The 18884-nt window shown below is 47.2% G+C and overlaps 1 protein-coding gene across 1 annotated transcript in view; it reads right to left on the bottom strand.

Annotated features, from left to right (window-relative positions):
• Positions 1 to 1287: 1287 nt before the first annotated feature.
• LOC112264236 (stomatin-like) overlaps positions 1288 to 18884 on the bottom strand; it is a 21610-nt gene continuing 4013 nt past the window's right edge. The window contains exons 3-7 of the mRNA XM_042294984.1: positions 16187 to 16259; positions 15974 to 16056; positions 13901 to 14104; positions 2190 to 2324; positions 1288 to 1653 (exon numbers count right to left, since the gene is read on the bottom strand). Coding sequence (XP_042150918.1) covers positions 1486 to 1653; positions 2190 to 2324; positions 13901 to 14104; positions 15974 to 16056; positions 16187 to 16259 — 663 coding nt within the window. The 3' untranslated portion in view covers positions 1288 to 1485. The remainder of the gene's footprint in view (positions 1654 to 2189; positions 2325 to 13900; positions 14105 to 15973; positions 16057 to 16186; positions 16260 to 18884) is intronic.

Below are 18884 nucleotides of genomic sequence, written 5' to 3' on the forward strand. Positions count from 1 at the left end.
TCTAGAACAGAAGGTTGGGTTCCCAGTAGATGTACTCTAGAACTCTTTAATGTTCCTTCCATTCTAGAACAGAAGGTTGGGTTCCCAGTAGATGTACTCTAGAACTCTTTAATGTTCCTTCCATTCTAGAACAGAAGGTTGGGTTCCCAGTAGATGTATTCTAGAACTCTTTAATGTTCCTTCCATTCTAGAACAGAAGGTTGGGTTCCCAGTAGATGTACTCTAGAACTCTTTAATGTTCCTTCCATTCTAGAACAGAAGGTTGTGTTCCCAGTAGATGTACTCTAGAACTCTTTAATGTTCCTTCCATTCTAGAACAGAAGGTTGGGTTCCCAGTAGATGTACTCTAGAACTCTTTAATGTTCCTTCCATTCTAGAACAGAAGGTTGTGTTCCCAGTAGATGCATATCTAATGAGGGGTTGGTGTCTCACATGTTGATGTTGATACCTTAGTTATTGCTATTGTTTTACGTGATATTAATATTTTATATTAATTTTGTTGTAAAGATTGTATGGAATTCTTCTCCAGCACAGGTTCTGCCATGTTGTTGATCTGAAAGCATGTCTCTTCAATAAGTGTGTCTTTTTGTTTTTTATAAAGAACTTGGTTTCATATTTGTTTGGATGGTAGAAGTTAAACATTGTGGTTTTTATTATGAGACACTAATGTCTGTATATGTGGCACTTTGGATTGAAGTATTAAAATATAATGGGGGAAAATAAGACTTTGTAAATATAGTGTTTGCTTTTTCCCCCACAGATACAGCAGTTATGTACTCTAGTATACATTAGACCGTGCGGATGGCTCTACCACATAATGCTTTTGCCATTAGACTTCCTGGATAGGTGTGAATACCAGCCATTTCACTTCCTGGGTAGGTGTGAATAACAGCCATTTCACTTCCTGGATAGGTGTGAATAACAGCCATTTCACTTCCTGGATAGGTGTGAATAACAGCCATTTCACTTCCTGGATAGGTGTGAATAACAGCCATTTCACTTCCTGGATAGGTGTGAATAACAGCCATTTCACTTCTTGGATAGGTGTGAATAACAGCCATTTCACTTCTTGGATAGGTGTGAATAACAGCCATTTCACTTCCTGGATAGGTGTGAATAACAGCCATTTCACTTCCTGGATAGGTGTGAATAACAGCCAGTTCACTTCCTGGATATGTGTGAATAACAGCCATTTCACTTCCTGGATAGGTGTGAATAACAGCCATTTCACTTCCTGGATAGGTGTAAATAACAGCCATTTCACTTCCTGGATAGGTGTAAATAACAGCCATTTCACTTCCTGGATAGGTGTAAATAACAGCCATTTCACTTCCTGGATAGGTGTAAATAACAGCCATTTCACTTACTGGATAGGTGTGAATAACAGCCATTTCTGCCATGTTACTTTCACCTATCCAGTCCTATCAGATCTGTGAAGGAGGGCAAAAGGGTAGGGAAGATGCAACACTGCCTCTCTGTGACCCCTCATTTCCTCTGCATGAAGTGGCTGACCATCTCTATGGGCAGAGGGAAGATGATGGTGGTGAGGGTCTGGAGGTATCTCAGCTGGAGGCCTGATGGAGACTCAGCGATGACTAGAGACGCCTCCTTCAGGGCCCGAGAGGCGTTCATCTCCCCCTCTGCCGTTATCACCTAGAGAGAGGTGGGGGGGAGGTACGGAAACATACAGATAGATTATCAGTATGGAGAAACATTCATCTCCCCCTCCGCTGCTATCACCTAGAGAAGATGGAGGAGGAGATAGATTGTCAGTATGGAGAAACATTAATCTCCCCCTCCGCTGCTATCACCTAGAGAGAGGGAGGAGGAGATAGATTGTCAGTATGGAGAAACATTCATCTCCCCCTCCGCTGCTATCACCTAGAGAGAGGGAGGAGGAGATAGATTGTCAGTATGGAGAAACATTCATCTCCCCCTCCGCTGCTATCACCTAGAGAAGAGGGAGGAGGAGATAGATTATCAGTATGGAGAAACATTCATCTCCCCCTCCGCTGCTATCACCTAGAGAAGAGGGAGGAGGAGATAGATTATCAGTATGGAGAAACATTCATCTCTCCCTCCGCTGCTATCACCTAGAGAAGAGGGACAAGATGGTTGAAAACGTTTACCATTAAATGAGTGTATTTATTTCACATTTCAGTTGACTGTCCTCTACAGGGTCTCCTCACCTTCGCCCTGGCCTCACGGCTAGCTTCTGCCTCTGCAGCCATGGCTCTCTGCAGCTGGTGGGGCAGCTTCACGTCTTTAATCTCCACACGCTCCACCTTGATACCCCACGGGTCAGTGGCCTCGTCCAGAGACTCCTATGGAGGGGGGGGGGTCAGCAAACAGAGAAACATTAGCCAGGCCAGAGCTATTATACAGCTAATGAAATAGCTACACCTACTAGTGTATTTGTCCAGAACAGGTGAGTTCGATGTGGGATTAGGCTCTATTCATCCACAACAGGTAAGGGACAGATCGAAATGTACTGGTCAGGGTGTATTTAAAATAAATGCACCACCCCCCCCTTCCCCAACTATAAAAATATTTTCACTTGACCCTCCCCTTGTACTGTCACATAAATTGAACACCCTCCTCCTCATAGAAATAACTCAAAATAATGTTGAAGGCCACAAATAACAATAACTGGAGCAATCCTGTGGCCTTTAAACAAGGATATGCTTTGTGGCACAGGTGATGCCACGCAGGGCTACGGCCAGAAGGTTGAGGGTTTGCCGACAACCACAGATGAGCTCATTCTCCCTGCCTGTTTCATTACTTCATGATCAGAGCCAGATGCAGACAGTTATCAGCTAGGGGGGGAATAAAACATGTTGATATTTATAATTATATAAAATACACTACATTACCAAAAGTATGTGAACTCCTGCTCGGTGAACATCTCATTCCAAAACCATGGGCATTAATATGGAGTTGGTCCCCCCTTTGCAGCTATAACAGCCTCCGCTCTTCTGGGAAGGCTTTCCACTAGATGTTGGAACATTGCTGCCATAACAGCCTCCACTCTTCTGGGAAGGCTTTCCACTAGATGTTGGAACATTGCTGCAAGGGACTTGCTTCCATTCAGTCACAAGAGCATTAGTGAGGTCGGGAACACTGATGTTGGACGATTAGGCCTGGCTCGCAGTTTGCGTTACAATTCATCCAAAAGGTGTTAGATGGGGTTGAGGTCAGGGCTCTGTGCAGTCAAGTTCTTCCACACCAATCTCGACAAACCATTTCTGTATGGACCTCGCTTTGTGCATGGGGGCAATGTCATACTGAAACAGGAGAAGTTATTCCCCAAACTGTTGCCACAAAGTTGGAAGCACAGAATCGTCTAGAATGTTATTGTATGCTGTTGCATTAAGATTTCCCTTCACTGGATCTAAGGGGCCCGAACCATGAAAAACAGCCCCAGACCATTATTGTTCCTCCACCAAACTTTAAAGTTGGCAATATGCATTCGGGCAGGTGCATTCCTAGCATCTGACAAACCCAGATTCCTCCATTGGACTGCCAGATGGTGAAGCGTGATTTATCACTCCAGAGCGTTTCCACTGCTCCAGAATCCAATGGCGGCGATCTTTACGCTCCAGACGATTCTTGGCATTGCGTGTGGCGATCTTAGGCTTGTGTGCGGCTGCTCGGCCACGGAAACCCATTTCATGAAACTCAATTATTGTGCTGACGTCGCTTCCAGAGGCAGTTTTGAACTCAGGGACAGATGTTTTTTTAGGTGCTTCAGCACTCGGCACTAACGATATGTGAGATCGTGTGGCCTACCACTTCGCAGCTGAGCCGTTGTTGCTCCTTGACTTTCCCACTTCACAATAATAGCTCTTACAGTTCACCGGGGAAGCTCTAGCTTAAAATAACTTATATACATTATACATTATATACAAATAACGCAAAAAAAACATACGTAATAGCACAGTTGGTTACGGGATCGTACAAAACAGCAGCCATTCTTAAAAGTCAGTATCACGAGTAAAAATACAGACAGACTTGCCCGTTTAATGTGCCTTCCTAGACCTTATAAACGGTTGAGAGTAGATCCACCCTCGGATTCAAAATCAAATTATTCAAATGCCATTTTCACTGCAGCCTAGAGTATAATTTTGGTCTCACTTGAAAACAATAATAGTTATTAATTATATTGTGGTGTTGTAGGCTACTATAGTCCTGGTTGGTAGGATAATTGTATTGTGGTGTTGTAGGCTACTATAGTTCCTGGTAGGATAATTGTATTGTGGTGTTGTAGGCTACTATAGTCCAGGTAGGATAATTGTATTGTGGTGTTGTAGGCTACTATAGTCCAGGTAGGATAATTATATTGTGGTGTTGTAGGCTACTATAGTCCTGGTAGGATAATTATATTGTGGTGTTGTAGGCTACTATAGTCCAGGTAGGATAATTGTATTGTGGTGTTGTAGGCTACTATAGTTCCTGGTAGGATAATTGTATTGTGGTGTTGTAGGCTACTATAGTCCTGGTAGAATAATTGTATTGTGGTGTTGTAGGCTACTATAGTCCAGGTAGGATAATTATATTGTGGTGTTGTAGGCTACTATAGTCCAGGTAGGATAATTATATTGTGGTGTTGTAGGCTACTATAGTCCAGGTAGGATAATTATATTGTGGTGTTGTAGGCTACTATAGTCCAGGTAGGATAATTATATTGTGGTGTTGTAGGCTACCATAGTCCTGGTAGGATATTTGTATTGTCCCTAAACACGACCAATAGGGGAGCTTTCTGACCTGTGTGTTTCATGTCTTCACTGTTCCTCTGGGTTCATATTGAAAATGGATGCAGCTTCGAGTGTTTTTATATGTGGTATTTATTGTTAGTCTATTGCAGATCTGGACAAACTATTCACCTACCACTATTGTCACTATGAATGGTGGATAGCGGGCAGGATAGACCGTTAGACTATATTGTCACTATGAATGGTGGATAGAGGGCAGGATAGACCGTTAGACTATATTGTCACTATGAATGGTGGATAGAGGGCAGGATAGACCGTTAGACTATATTGTCACTATGAATGGTGGATAGAGGGCAGGATAGACCGTTAGACTATATTGTCACTATGAATGGTGGATAGAGGGTAGGATAGACCGTTAGCCTGGTGGACTATATTGTCACTATGAATGGTGGATAGAGGGCAGGATAGACCGTTAGACTATATTGTCACTATGAATGGTGGATAGAGGGTAGGATAGACCGTTAGACTGGTGGACTATATTGTCACTATGAATGGTGGATAGCGGGCAGGATAGACCGTTAGACTGGATTACTATATTGTCACTATGAATGGTGGATAGAGGGCAGGATAGACTGGTGGACTATATTGTCACTATGAATGGTGGATAGAGGGCAGGATAGACCGTTAGACTGAGGTCATAAGCGAAGAACCTTGATTTAGAGGAGGAGCAAGCAGATGAGGAAATGTGACTAGGATGGAAGACATTATATAGTAAAACCTGTAGAAGAGTGAATGTTAACCGGGGAAGAAAACGCACTCAACTCTCCTCTGTGCCCAATAACAAACCACTCAACCCCCCCTCTGCCCAATAACAAACCACTCAACCCCCTCTGCCCAATAACAAACAACTCAAACTTCCCCTTTGCCCAATAACAAACCACTGCCCAATAACAAAACCCTCCCCTGTGCCCAATAACAAACCACTCAACCTTCCCCTGTGCCCAATAACAAACCACTCAACCTTCCCCTTTGCCCAATAACAAACCACTGCCCAACCCTCAACCCCCTGTGCCCAATAACAAACCACTCAACCCTCCCCTGTGCCCAATAACAAACCACTCAACCCTCTCCTGTGCCCAATAACAAACCACTCAAACCTCTCCTGTGCCCAATAACAAACCACTCAACCCTCCCCTGTGCCCAATAACAAACCACTCAACCCTCCCCTGTGCCCAATAACAAACCACTCAACCCTCCCCTGTGCCCAATAACAAACTGCTCAACCCTCCCCTGTGCCCAATAACAAACCACTCAACCTTCCCCTTTGCCCAATAACAAACCACTCAACCCTCCCCTGTGCCCAATAACAAACCACTCAACCCTCCCCTGTGCCCAATAACAAACCACTCAACCTTCCCCTTTGCCCAATAACAAACCACTCAACCCTCCCCTGTGCCCAATAACAAACCACTCAACCCTCCCCTGTGCCCAATAACAAACTACTCAACCCTCCCCTGTGCCCAATAACAAACCACTTAACCCTCCCTTGTGCCCAATAACATACCAGTCAACCCTCCCGTGCCCAATAACAAACCACTCAACCCTCCCTTGTGCCCAATAACAAACCAATCAACCCTCACCTGTGCCCAATAACAAACCACTCAACCCTCCCCTGTGCCCAATAACAAACCACTCAACCCTCCCTTGTGCCAATAACAAACCACTCAATCCCCCTGTGCCCAATAACAAACCACTCAACCCTCCCCTGTGCCCAATAACAAACACCTCAACCCTGCCCTGTGCCCAATAACAAACCACTCAACCCCCTCCCGTGCCCAATAACAAACCACTCAACCCTCCCGTGCCCAATAACAAACCACTCAACCCTCCCGTGCCCAATAACAAACCACTCAACCCTCCGTTGTGCCCAATAACAAACCACTCAACCCTCCCCTGTGCCCAATAACAAACCATTCAACCCCCTCCCTTGTGCCCAATAACAAACCACTCAAACCCCCTCCCCTTGCCCAATAACAAACCACTCAACCCTCCCCTGTGCCCAATAACAAACCAATAACAAACCCTCAACCCTCCCCTTTTCCCGATAACAAACCACTCAACCCTACCCTGTGCCCAATAACAAACCATTCAACCCTCCTCTGTTCCCAATAACAAACTGCTCAACCCTCCCCTGTGCCCAATAACAAACCACTCAACCCTCCCCTGTGCCCAATAACAAACCACTCAACCCTCCCCTGTGCCCAATAACAAACCACTCATCCCTCCCCTGTGCCCAATAACAAACGCACTCAACCCTCTCCTGTGCCCAATAACAAACGCACTCAAGCCTCTCCTGTGCCCAATAACAAACGCACTCAAGCCTCTCCTGTGCCCAATAACAAACCACTCAACCCTCCCCTGTGCCCAATAACAAACGCACTCAATCCTGTCCTGTGCCCAATAACAAACCCACTCAACCCTCTCCTGTGCCCAATAACAAAACCACTCATCCCTCCCCTGTGCCCAATAACAAACGCACTCAACCCTCTCCTGTGCCCAATAACAAACGCACTCAACCCTCTCCTGTGCCCAATAACAAAACCACTCATCCCTCCCCTGTGCCCAATAACAAACGCACTCAACCCTCTCCTGTGCCCAATAACAAACCACTCAAACCTCCCCTGTGCCCAATAACAAACCACTCATCGCTCCCCTGTGCCCAATAACAAACTTCTCAACCCTCCCCTGTGCCCAATAATAAACCACTCAACCTTCCCCTTTGCCCAATAACAAACCACTCAACCCTCCCCTGTGCCCAATAACAAACCACTCAACCCTCCCCTTTGACCAATAACAAACCACTCAACCCTCCTCTTTGCCCAATAACAAACCACTCATCCCTCCCCTGTGCCCAATAACAAACGCACTCAACCCTCTCCTGTGCCTGGTTACACTTCCGGCGCCGACAGAGATGGCCGCCTCGCTTCGCGTTCCTAGGAAACTATGCAGTTTTTTGTTTTTTTACGTGTTATTTCTTACACTAGTACCCCAGGTCATCTTAGGTTTCTTTACATACAGCCGAGAAGAACTACTGAATATAAGATCAGCGTCAACTCACCATCAGTACGACCAAGAATATGTTTTTCGCGATGCAGATCCTGTGTTCTGCCTTACAACCAGTGTAACCGAGTGGATCACATGCAGCGACCAAAAAAAAAAAAACGACTCAGAAAAAGAGGGAAACGAAGCGGTCTTCTGGTCAGACTCCGGAGACGGGCACATCGTGCACCACTCCCTAGCATTCTTCTTGCCAATGTCCAGTCTCTTGACAACAAGGTTGATGAAATCCGAGCAAGGGTAGCATTCCAGAGGGACATCAGAGACTGTAACGTTCTTTGCTTCACGGAAACATGGCTCACTGGAGAGACGCAATCCAGCGGTGCAGCCAGCGGGTTTCTCCACGCATCGCGCCGACAGAAACAAACATCTTTCTGGTAAGAAGACGGGCGGGGGCGTATGCCTTATGGCCAACGTGACATGGTGTGATGAAAGAAACATACAGGAACTCAAATCCTTCTGTTCACCTGATTTAGAATTCCTCACAATCAAATGTAGACCGCATTATCTACCAAGAGAATTCTCTTCGATTATAATCACAGCCGTATATATCCCCCAAGCAGACACATCGATGGCTCTGAACGAACTTTATTTAACTCTCTGCAAACTGGAAACGATTTATCCGGAGGCTGCATTCATTGTAGCTGGGGATTTTAACAAGGCTAATCTGAAAACAAGACTCCCTAAATTTTATCAGCATATCGATTGCGCAACCAGGGGTGGAAAGACCCTGGATCATTGTTACTCTAACTTCCGCGACGCATATAAGGCCCTGCCCCGCCCCCTTTCGGAAAAGCTGACCACGACTCCATTTTGTTGATCCCTGCCTACAGACAGAAACTAAAACAAGAAGCTCCCACGCTGAGGTCTGTCCAACGCTGGTCCGACCAAGCTGACTCCACACTCCAAGACTGCTTCCATCACGTGGACTGGGAGATGTTTCATATTGCGTCAGACAACAACATTGACGAATACGCTGATACGGTGTGCGAGTTCATTAGAACGTGCGTTGAAGATGTCGTTCCCATAGCAACGATTAAAACATTCCCTAACCAGAAACCGTGGATTGATGGCAGCATTCGTGTGAAACTGAAGGCACGAACCACTGCTTTTAATCAGGGCAAGGTGTCTGGTAACATGACTGAATACAAACAGTGCAGCTATTCCCTCCGCAAGGCTATCAAACAAGCTAAGCGCCAGTACAGAGACAAAGTAGAATCTCAATTCAACGGCTCAGACACAAGAGGTATGTGGCAGGGTCTACAGTCAATCACGGACTACAGGAAGAAACCCAGCCCAGTCACGGACCAGGATGTCTTGCTCCCAGGCAGACTAAATAACTTTTTTGCCCGCTTTGAGGACAATACAGTGCCACTGACACGGCCTGCAACGGAAACATGCGGTCTCTCCTTCACTGCAGCCGAAGTGAGTAAGACATTTAAACGTGTTAACCCTCGCAAGGCTGCAGGCCCAGACGGCATCCCCAGCCGCGCCCTCAGAGCATGCGCAGACCAGCTGGCCGGTGTGTTTACGGACATATTCAATCAATCCCTATACCAGTCTGCTGTTCCCACATGCTTCAAGAGGGCCACCATTGTTCCTGTTCCCAAGAAAGCTAAGGTAACTGAGCTAAACGACTACCGCCCCGTAGCACTCACATCCGTCATCATGAAGTGCTTTGAGAGACTAGTCAAGGACCATATCACCTCCACCCTACCTGACACCCTTGACCCACTCCAATTTGCTTACCGCCCAAATAGGTCCACAGACGATGCAATCTCAACCACACTGCACACTGCCCTAACCCATCTGGACAAGAGGAATACCTATGTGAGAATGCTGTTCATCGACTACAGCTCGGCATTCAACACCATAGTACCCTCCAAGCTCGTCATCAAGCTCGAGACCCTGGGTCTCGACCCCGCCCTGTGCAACTGGGTACTGGACTTCCTGACGGGCCGCCCCAGGTGGTGAGGGTAGGCAACAACATCTCCTCCCCGCTGATCCTCAACACTGGGGCCCCACAAGGGTGTGTTCTGAGCCCTCTCCTGTACTCCCTGTTCACCCACGACTGCGTGGCCATGCACGCCTCCAACTCAATCATCAAGTTTGCGGACGACACAACAGTGGTAGGCTTGATTACCAACAACGACGAGACGGCCTACAGGGAGGAGGTGAGGGCCCTCGGAGTGTGGTGTCAGGAAAATAACCTCACACTCAACGTCAACAAAACTAAGGAGATGATTGTGGACTTCAGGAAACAGCAGAGGGAACACCCCCATCCACATCGATGGAACAGTAGTGGAGAGGGTAGCAAGTTTTAAGTTCCTCGGCATACACATCACAGGCAAACTGAATTGGTCCACTCACACAGACAGCATCGTGAGGAAGGCGCAGCAGCGCCTCTTCAACCTCAGGAGGCTGAAGAAATTCGGCTTGTCACCAAAAGCACTCACAAACTTCTACAGATGCACAATCGAGAGCATCCTGGCGGGCTGTATCACCGCCTGGTATGGCAACTGCACCGCCCTCAACCGTAAGGCTCTCCAGAGGGTAGTGAGGTCTGCACAACGCATCACCGGGGGCAAACTACCTGCCCTCCAGGACACCTACACCACCCGATGCTACAGGAAGGCCATAAAGATCATCAAGGACATCAACCACCCGAGCCACTGCCTGTTCACCCCGCTGCCATCCAGAAGGCGAGGTCAGTACAGGTGCATCAAAGCTGGGACCGAGAGACTGAAAAACAGCTTCTATCTCAAGGCCATCAGACTGTTAAACAGCCACCACTAACATTGAGTGGCTACTGCCAACACACTGTCAATGACACTGACTCTACTGCAGCCACTTTAATCATGGGAATTGATGGGAAATGATGTAAATATATCACTAGCCACTTTAAACAATGCTACCTTATATAATGTTACTTACCGTACATTGTTCATCTCATATGCATACGTTGATACTGTACTCTATATCATCGACTGCATCCTTATGTAATACATGTATCACTAGCCACTTTAACTATGCCACTTGGTTTACATACTTATCTCATATGTATATACTGTACTCGATATCATCTACTGTATCTTGCCTATGCTGCTCTGTACCATCACTCATTCATATATCCTTATGTACATATTCTTTATCCCCTTACACTGTGTATGACAGTAGTTTTTTTTGGAATTGTTAGTTAGATTACTTGCTCGTTATTACTGCATTGTCGGAACTAGAAGCACAAGCATTTCGCTACACTCGCATTAACATCTGCTAACTATGTGTATGTGACAAATAAAATTTGATTTGATTTGATTTGATTTGATTTGTGCCCAATAACAAACCACTCAAACCTCCCCTGTGCCCAATAACAAACGCACTCAAGCCTCTCCTGTGCCCAATAACAAAACCACTCATCCCTCCCCTGTGCCCAATAACAAACGCACTCAACCCTCTCCTGTGCCCAATAACAAACCACTCATCCCTCCCCTGTGCCCAATAACAAACGCACTCAACCCTGTCCTGTGCCCAATAACAAACCACTCAAACCCTCCCTGTGCCCAATAACAAACCACTCATCCCTCCCCTGTGCCCAATAACAAACGCACTCAACCCTCCCCTGTGCCCAATAACAAAACCACTCAACCTTCCCCTTTGCCCAATAACAAACCACTCAACCCTCTCCTGTGCCCAATAACAAACCACTCAACCCTCCCCTTTGACCAATAACAAACCACTCAACCCTCCCCTTTGCCCAATAACAAACCACTCAACCCTTCCCCTTTGCCCAATAACAAACCACTCAACCCTCCCCTGTGCCCAATAACAAACCACTCAACCCTCCCTTTGACCAATAACAAACCACTCAACCCTCCCTTTGCCCAATAACAAACCACTCAACCCTCCCTTTGCCCAATAACAAACCACTCAACCCTCACCTGTGCCCAATAACAAACCACACAACCCTCCCTTGTGCCCAATAACAAACCACTCAACCCTCCCTGTGCCCAATAACAAACCACTCAACCCTCCCTTGTGCCCAATAACAAACCACTCAACCCTCCCTTGTGCCCAATAACAAACCACTCAACCCTCCCGTGCCCAATAACAAACCACTCAACCCTCCCTTGTGCCCAATAACAAACCACTCAACCCCCCCTGTGCCCAATAACAAACCACTCAACCCTCCCCTGTGCCCAATAACAAACCACTCAACCCTCCCCTGTGCCCAATAACAAACCACTCAACCCTCCCCTGTGCCCAGTAACAAACCACTCAACCCTCCCCTGTGCCCAGTAACAAACCACTCAACCCTCCCTTGTGCCCAATAACAAACCACTCAACCCTCCCCTGTGCCCAATAACAAACCACTCAACCCCCTCCCTTGTGCCCAATAACAAACCACTCAAACCCCCCCCTTTGCCCAATAACAAACCACTCAAACCCCCCCTTTGCCCAATAACAAACCACTCAACCCTCCCCTTTGCCCAATAACAAACTGCTCAAACCTCCCCTGTGCCCAATAACAAACCACTCAACCCTCCCCTTTGCCCAATAACAAACCACTCAAACCTCCCCTGTGCCCAATAACAAACCACTCATCCCTTCCCTGTGCCCAATAACAAACCACTCAACCCTCCCCTGTGCCCAATAACAAACCACTCACACCCTCCCGTGCCCAATAACAAACCACTCAACCCTCCCCTGTGCCCAATAACAAACCACTCAACCCCCTCCCTTGTGCCCAATAACAAACCACTCAACCCTCCCCTGTGCCCAATAACAAACCACTCAACCCTCCCCTGTGCCCAATAACAAACCACTCAACCCTCCCTGTGCCCAATAACAAACCACTCAACCCCCCCTTGTGCCCAATAACAAACCACTCAACCCTCCCTGTGCCCAATAACAAACCACTCAACCCTCCCCTGTGCCCAATAACAAACCACTCAACCCCCTACCTTGTGCCCAATAACAAACCGCTCAATCCTCCCCTGTGCCCAATAACAAACCACTCAACCCTCCCCTGTGCCCAATAACAAACCACTCAACTCTCCCCTGTGCCCAATAACAAACCAGTCAACCCTCCCCTGTGCCCAATAACAAACCACTCAAACCGCCCCTATTTTGGACCCCCCAGTAAATTGCGATCTGGCCCTAACAGGATCATCCACAGTAGGTAGCTGGATACCGTAACCAGTTGAGTTTGATGTGAGATTAGGATCTATTCATCCACAGTAGATAACTGGATACCATAACCAGTTGAGTTTGATGTGAGATTAGGATCTATTCATCCACAGTAGGTAGCTGGATACCATAACCAGTTGAGTTTGATGTGAGATTAGGATCTATTCATCCGCAGTAGGTAACTGGATACCATAACCAGTTGAGTTTGATGTGAGATTAGGATCTATTCATCCACAGTAGGTAACTGGATAGTAGAAAGCATGATGCCACGTCTATGGTTTTGAATTACATCCTGAGGTTTGTTTCATTGCACATCGTAAACGTACTTGTCTTGATTGTGCATTCCCATCACAAAGCGTTTTCAGTTTTGTCTAATATGAATTAACCAAACCAACCAATCACTCAATCACTGTGCCTGTATTACTCCCAGAATGTCTGCCACCTGCATGCTGTGGGAGATGCTGTCCTGGTTGTTCTAAAGTTATACAGTTCTGCAGTTCTTGGTTCTCGGTGTCACTCCCTGACCATAGAGAGCCCTTGGTTCTCTATAGTGTAGTAGGTCAGGGCGTGACTAGGGGGGTGTTCTAGTTCAATATTTGTATGTTGGTGTTTTGTATGGTTCCCAATTAGAGGCAGCTGGTAATCGTTGCCTCTAATTGGGGATCATATTTAGGTAGCTATTTTTCCCACCTGTGTTTGTGGGATATTGTTTTGTGTTTGTGCATCACTACTTTCACAGTTCGTTATTGGTTTATTGTTTTTGTTTAAAGTTTCACCGTAATAAAGATGTGGAACTTCAATCACGCTGCGCCTTGGTCCGCTCATAACGACGATCGTGACACTCGGTTCTACAGTTCTAGGTTCTACAGCTCTGTGTTCCGTACCGACATGCTGTGTGAGATTCCCTCGCGGTCAGACAGCAGCTCAGCCAGGTTCTTGGTTCCCAGGACATTCCTCAGGGTGGTCTGGGCGAGGAGACGGGTGGAGGAGTGGGCGTTGGACACGTTAGCTACAGCAGAGATGGGGCAGGACACACGGAAATACACCACCCCGTCAACAGACGCCGTCACTGAGTCTTTGGTCAGGATCTGGACAGAAGAGAAGTGGGCAAGGAGTGAGTTTATACTGAATAAATTGCATTCTGAAAAAGGGATGTGGTCTTGGAAGGATATTGGTATGTATTGCTTGTGCACTTTACAACCTTAATCTACCAATACCAATACCTGGACAGTCAAAGTGAACTGATTAGGATCCAGGGCTCTCCAACCATGTTCCTGGAGAGACACCCTCCTGTTCAGGGTTGGAGTATAAACCTACAGGAGGGTGTCTCTCCAGGAACATGGTTGGAGTTAAAACCTACAGGAGGGTGTCTCTCCAGGAACAGGGTTGGAGTTATAACCTACAGGAGGGTTTCTCTCCAGGAACAGGGTTGGAGTTATAACCTACAGGAGGGTATCTCTCCAGGAACAGGGTTGGAGTGTAAACCTACAGGAGGGTATCTCTCCAGGAACAGGGTTGGAGTGTAAACCTACAGGAGGGTGTCTCTCCAGGAACAGGGTTGGAGTTATAACCTACAGGAGGGTTTCTCTCCAGGAACAGGGTTGGAGTTATAACCTACAGGAGGGTATCTCTCCAGGAACAGGGTTGGAGTGTAAACCTACAGGAGGGTATCTCTCCAGGAACAGGGTTGGAGTGTAAACCTACAGGAGGGTATCTCTCCAGGAACAGGGTTGGAGTGTAAACCTACAGGAGGGTATCTCTCCAGGAACAGGGTTGGAGTTATAACCTACAGGAGGGTATCTCTCCAGGAACAGGGCTGGAGTTATCACCTTCAGGAGGGTATCTCTCCAGGAACAGGGTTGGAGTTATAACCTACAGGAGGGTATCTCTCCAGGAACAGGGTTGGAGGTATAACCTTCAGGAGGGTATCGCTCCAGGACCAGGGTTGGAGTTAACCTTCAGGAGGGTATCTCTCCAGGAACACGGTTGGAGTTATAACCTTCAGGAGGGTATCTCTTCAGGAACAGGGTTGGAGTTATAACCTTCAGGAGGGTATCTCTTCAGGAACAGGGTTGGAGTTATAACCTTCAGGAGGGTATCTCTCCAGGAACATGGTTGGAGTTAAAACCTACAGGAGGGTATCTCTTCAGGAACAGGGTTGGAGTTTAAACCTACAGGAGGGTATCTCTCCAGGAACAGGGTTGGAGTTATAACCTTCAGGAGGGTATCTCTCCAGGAACAGGGTTGGAGTTATAACCTTCAGGAGGGTATCTCTTCAGGAACAGGGTTGGAGTTATAACCTTCAGGAGGGTATCTCTTCAGGAACAGGGTTGGAGTTTAAACCTACAGGAGGGTATCTCTCCAGGAACAGGGTTGGAGTTATAACCTTCAGGAGGGTATCTCTCCAGGAACAGGGTTGGAGTTATCACCTTCAGGAGGGTATCTCTCCAGGAACAGGGTTGGAGTTATAACCTACAGGAGGGTATCTCTCCAGGAACAGGGTTGGAGTTATAACCTTCAGGAGGGTATCGCTCCAGGAACAGGGTTGGAGTTAACCTTCAGGAGGGTATCTCTCCAGGAACAGGGTTGGAGTTATAACCTTCAGGAGGGTATCTCTTCAGGAACAGGGTTGGAGTTATAACCTTCAGGAGGGTATCTCTTCAGGAACAGGGTTGGAGTTATAACCTTCAGGAGGGTATCTCTCCAGGAACATGGTTGGAGTTAAAACCTACAGGAGGGTATCTCTTCAGGAACAGGGTTGGAGTTTAAACCTACAGGAGGGTATCTCTCCAGGAACAGGGTTGGAGTTTAAACCTTCAGGAGGGTATCTCTCCAGGAACATGGTTGGAGAGCCCTGATATATGCTGTCATTGGTGCAGAAAACATGAAGATGTACATGACACAGTCCTCAATGTACAACAGTGGTATGAGGTATTTGAGGTAGATGTGTTCAGTACCTCTTGGGGTGGAATGTCAAAAGACACAGTCCTCAAGTCCACCTTCACGAAAGTGTCAGTACAGGGTAGTACAAAGAAGATCCCTACAGAGGAGACCGAAGAGAAGGATGTTTTATCAACAGTTTCAAAGGCATGTCACTGTGTATGTGCTGTACTGTACTGTCGGCCATGTTGAGGGAGGTGTATTGATTGTATGCTGTGGTAATATTTCACCTGGTCCTTTCGGCTTCTTGTCCGCGATGCGTCCAAGTCTGAAAATGACCGCTCGCTCATACTCCTTTACAATCTAGATAGTGAAAAAAAATACAGGGTGACACGAAACCATTTTGTTTTACGTTGGTTATATTATTGATCATGTCCCATGATGCCATATCAGGGCTATAAAATGGGTGACTAGATAACACAACTCCAGAGAACTATGCTTGTGACGTTTGCAGAGAGATCCTCCCCTCATACCATAGCTCCTCCCCTCATACCATAGCTCCTCCCCTCATACCATAGCTCCACCCCTCATACCATAGGTCCACCCCTTATAGGTCCAACCCTCAAACCATAGGTCCACCCCTTATAGATCCAACCCTCAAACCATAGCCACGCCTTATAGGTCCAACCCTCATACCAATACCATAGGTCCACCCCTTATAGGTCCGCCCCTTATAGGTTCACGCCTTATAGGTCCATCCCTCATACCATAGGTCCACCCCTTATAGGTCCGCCCCTTATAGGTCCGCCCCTTATAGGTTCACGCCTTATAGGTCCAACCCTCATACCATAGGTCCACCCCTTATAGGTCCGCCACTTATAGGTCCGCTCCTTATAGGTTCACGCCTTATAGGTCCAACCCTCATACCATAGGTCCCGCCCCTTATAGGTCTGCCCCTTATAGGTCCGCCCCTCATACCATAGGTCCGCCCCTTATAGGTCCACCCCTTATAGGTCCGCCCCTTATAGGTTCACGCCTTATAGGTCCAACCCTCATACCATAGGTCCGCCCCTTATAGGTCCACCCCTTATAGGTCCGCCCCTTATAGGTCCACCCCTTGTAGGTCCGCCCCTTATAGGTCCGCCCCTTATAGGTTCACCCCTTATAGGTCCAACCATCATACCATAGGTCCGCCCCTTATAGGTCCACCCCTAATAGGTTCACGCCTTATAGGTCCAACCCTCATACAATAGGTCCACCCCTTATAGGACCGCCCCTTATAGGTCTGCCCCTTATAGGTTCACGCCTTATAGGTCCAACCCTCATACCATAGGTCATAGGTCCTGTGTGCTGTGACAACTTTAAGGATTCACAGCTTCTGTAAAGCCTGTCTGAAGCTCAGCTGGAAACAAAAGGATTTATCGGGTATGTCCAGTCTACAGGAAAAAGTCCTCAATGCAACATCGTCCCTACAACCTGGTTTTAAAGAACCTGTGTGAGAACTTACAGGAGAGGAGTCAGAGAGCTTCATCAGGGTCTGAGGTACAGGAGAGGAGTCAGAGAGCTTCATCAGGGTCTGGGGTACAGGAGAGGAGTCAGAGAGCTTCATCAGGGTCTGAGGTACAGGAGAGGAGTCAGAGAGCTTCATCGGGGTCTGAGGTAATAGGAGAGGAGTCAGAGAGCTTCATCAGGATCTGGGGTACAGGAGAGGAGTCAGAGAGCTTCATCAGAGTCTGAGGTACAGGAGAGGAGTCAGAGAGCTTCATCAGGGTCTGAGGTACAGGAGAGGAGTCAGAGAGCTTCAGCAGGGTCTGAGGTACAGGAGAGGAGTCAGAGAGCTTCAGCAGGGTCTGAGGTACAGGAGAGGAGTCAGAGAGCTTCAGCAGGGTCTACTCTGCAGTCAGCACGGTGAGAAACTCAAGCTCTTCTGTCTGGAGGATAAAGCGCCTGTCTGTCTGATTTGTCAAACATCCAAAAAAGCATAAGAGTCATGACTGCTGTCCGATAGATGAGGCTGCTCAGGACCATAAGAAGGAACTCCAGACTGTCCTGAAGACTTCACAGGAGAAGCTGGAGGTCTTTAATAAAGTTAAACTAACCTGTGATCAAACAGCTGAGCACGTTAAGAGCCAGGCCCAGCACACAGAGAGGCAGATTAAGGAGAAGTTTAAGAAGCTTCATCCGTTTCTACAAGAGGAAAAGGAGGCCAGGATAACTGCACCGAGGGAAGAAGAGGAACAAACGAGTCAGATGATTAAGAAGAAGATTTGAGGAGAAGATCAGAGAGATGTCATCACTTCCAGATACTATCATAGCCCCTAGAGTAGGAGCTGAGAGCTGAAGACATCTCAGTCCTGCTAAACTACAAGGCCACCATGGAAAGAGACCAGTACACTATCAGAGCCATAGAGGAGTAGCTGAAGACATCTCAGTCCTGCTAAACTACGAGGCCACCATGGAAAGAGACCAGTACACTGACAGATCCAGAGTGGGTTGATAGATGTGACCAAACACCTGGGAAACCAGGAAGTTCAGAGTCTGAGACAAGATGCAAAGAATGCGTCAACATACTCCATTGATTCTAGACCATAAAACACTGCAAACCAACATCTCATCCTGTCTGAGGATCTGACCCTAGTGTGAGATACAGTGAAGAGCCACAGCAGCTTCCTGACAACCAAGAGAGGGTTTGATAAATATAGGTGGGTCCTGTGGACGTTGATGTTGGGTATTTGAACATCTTGGCCATGTTCTGTTATAATCTCCACCCGGCACAGCCAGAAGAGGACTGGCCACCTCTCATAGCCCTTGTTTCTCTCTAGGTTTCTTCCTAGGTTCTGGCCTTTCAAGGGAGTTTTTCCTACCGTGCTTCTACACCTTTATTGCTTGCTGTTTGGGGTTTTAGGCTGGGTTTCTGTACAGCACTTTGAGACATCAGCTGATGTACGAAGGGCTTTATAAATACATTTGATTTGATTTGGTAGAATA

Source organism: Oncorhynchus tshawytscha, linkage group LG13 (genome assembly GCF_018296145.1).
Source record: "Oncorhynchus tshawytscha isolate Ot180627B linkage group LG13, Otsh_v2.0, whole genome shotgun sequence".
Taxonomy (NCBI): Eukaryota; Metazoa; Chordata; class Actinopteri; order Salmoniformes; family Salmonidae; genus Oncorhynchus; species Oncorhynchus tshawytscha.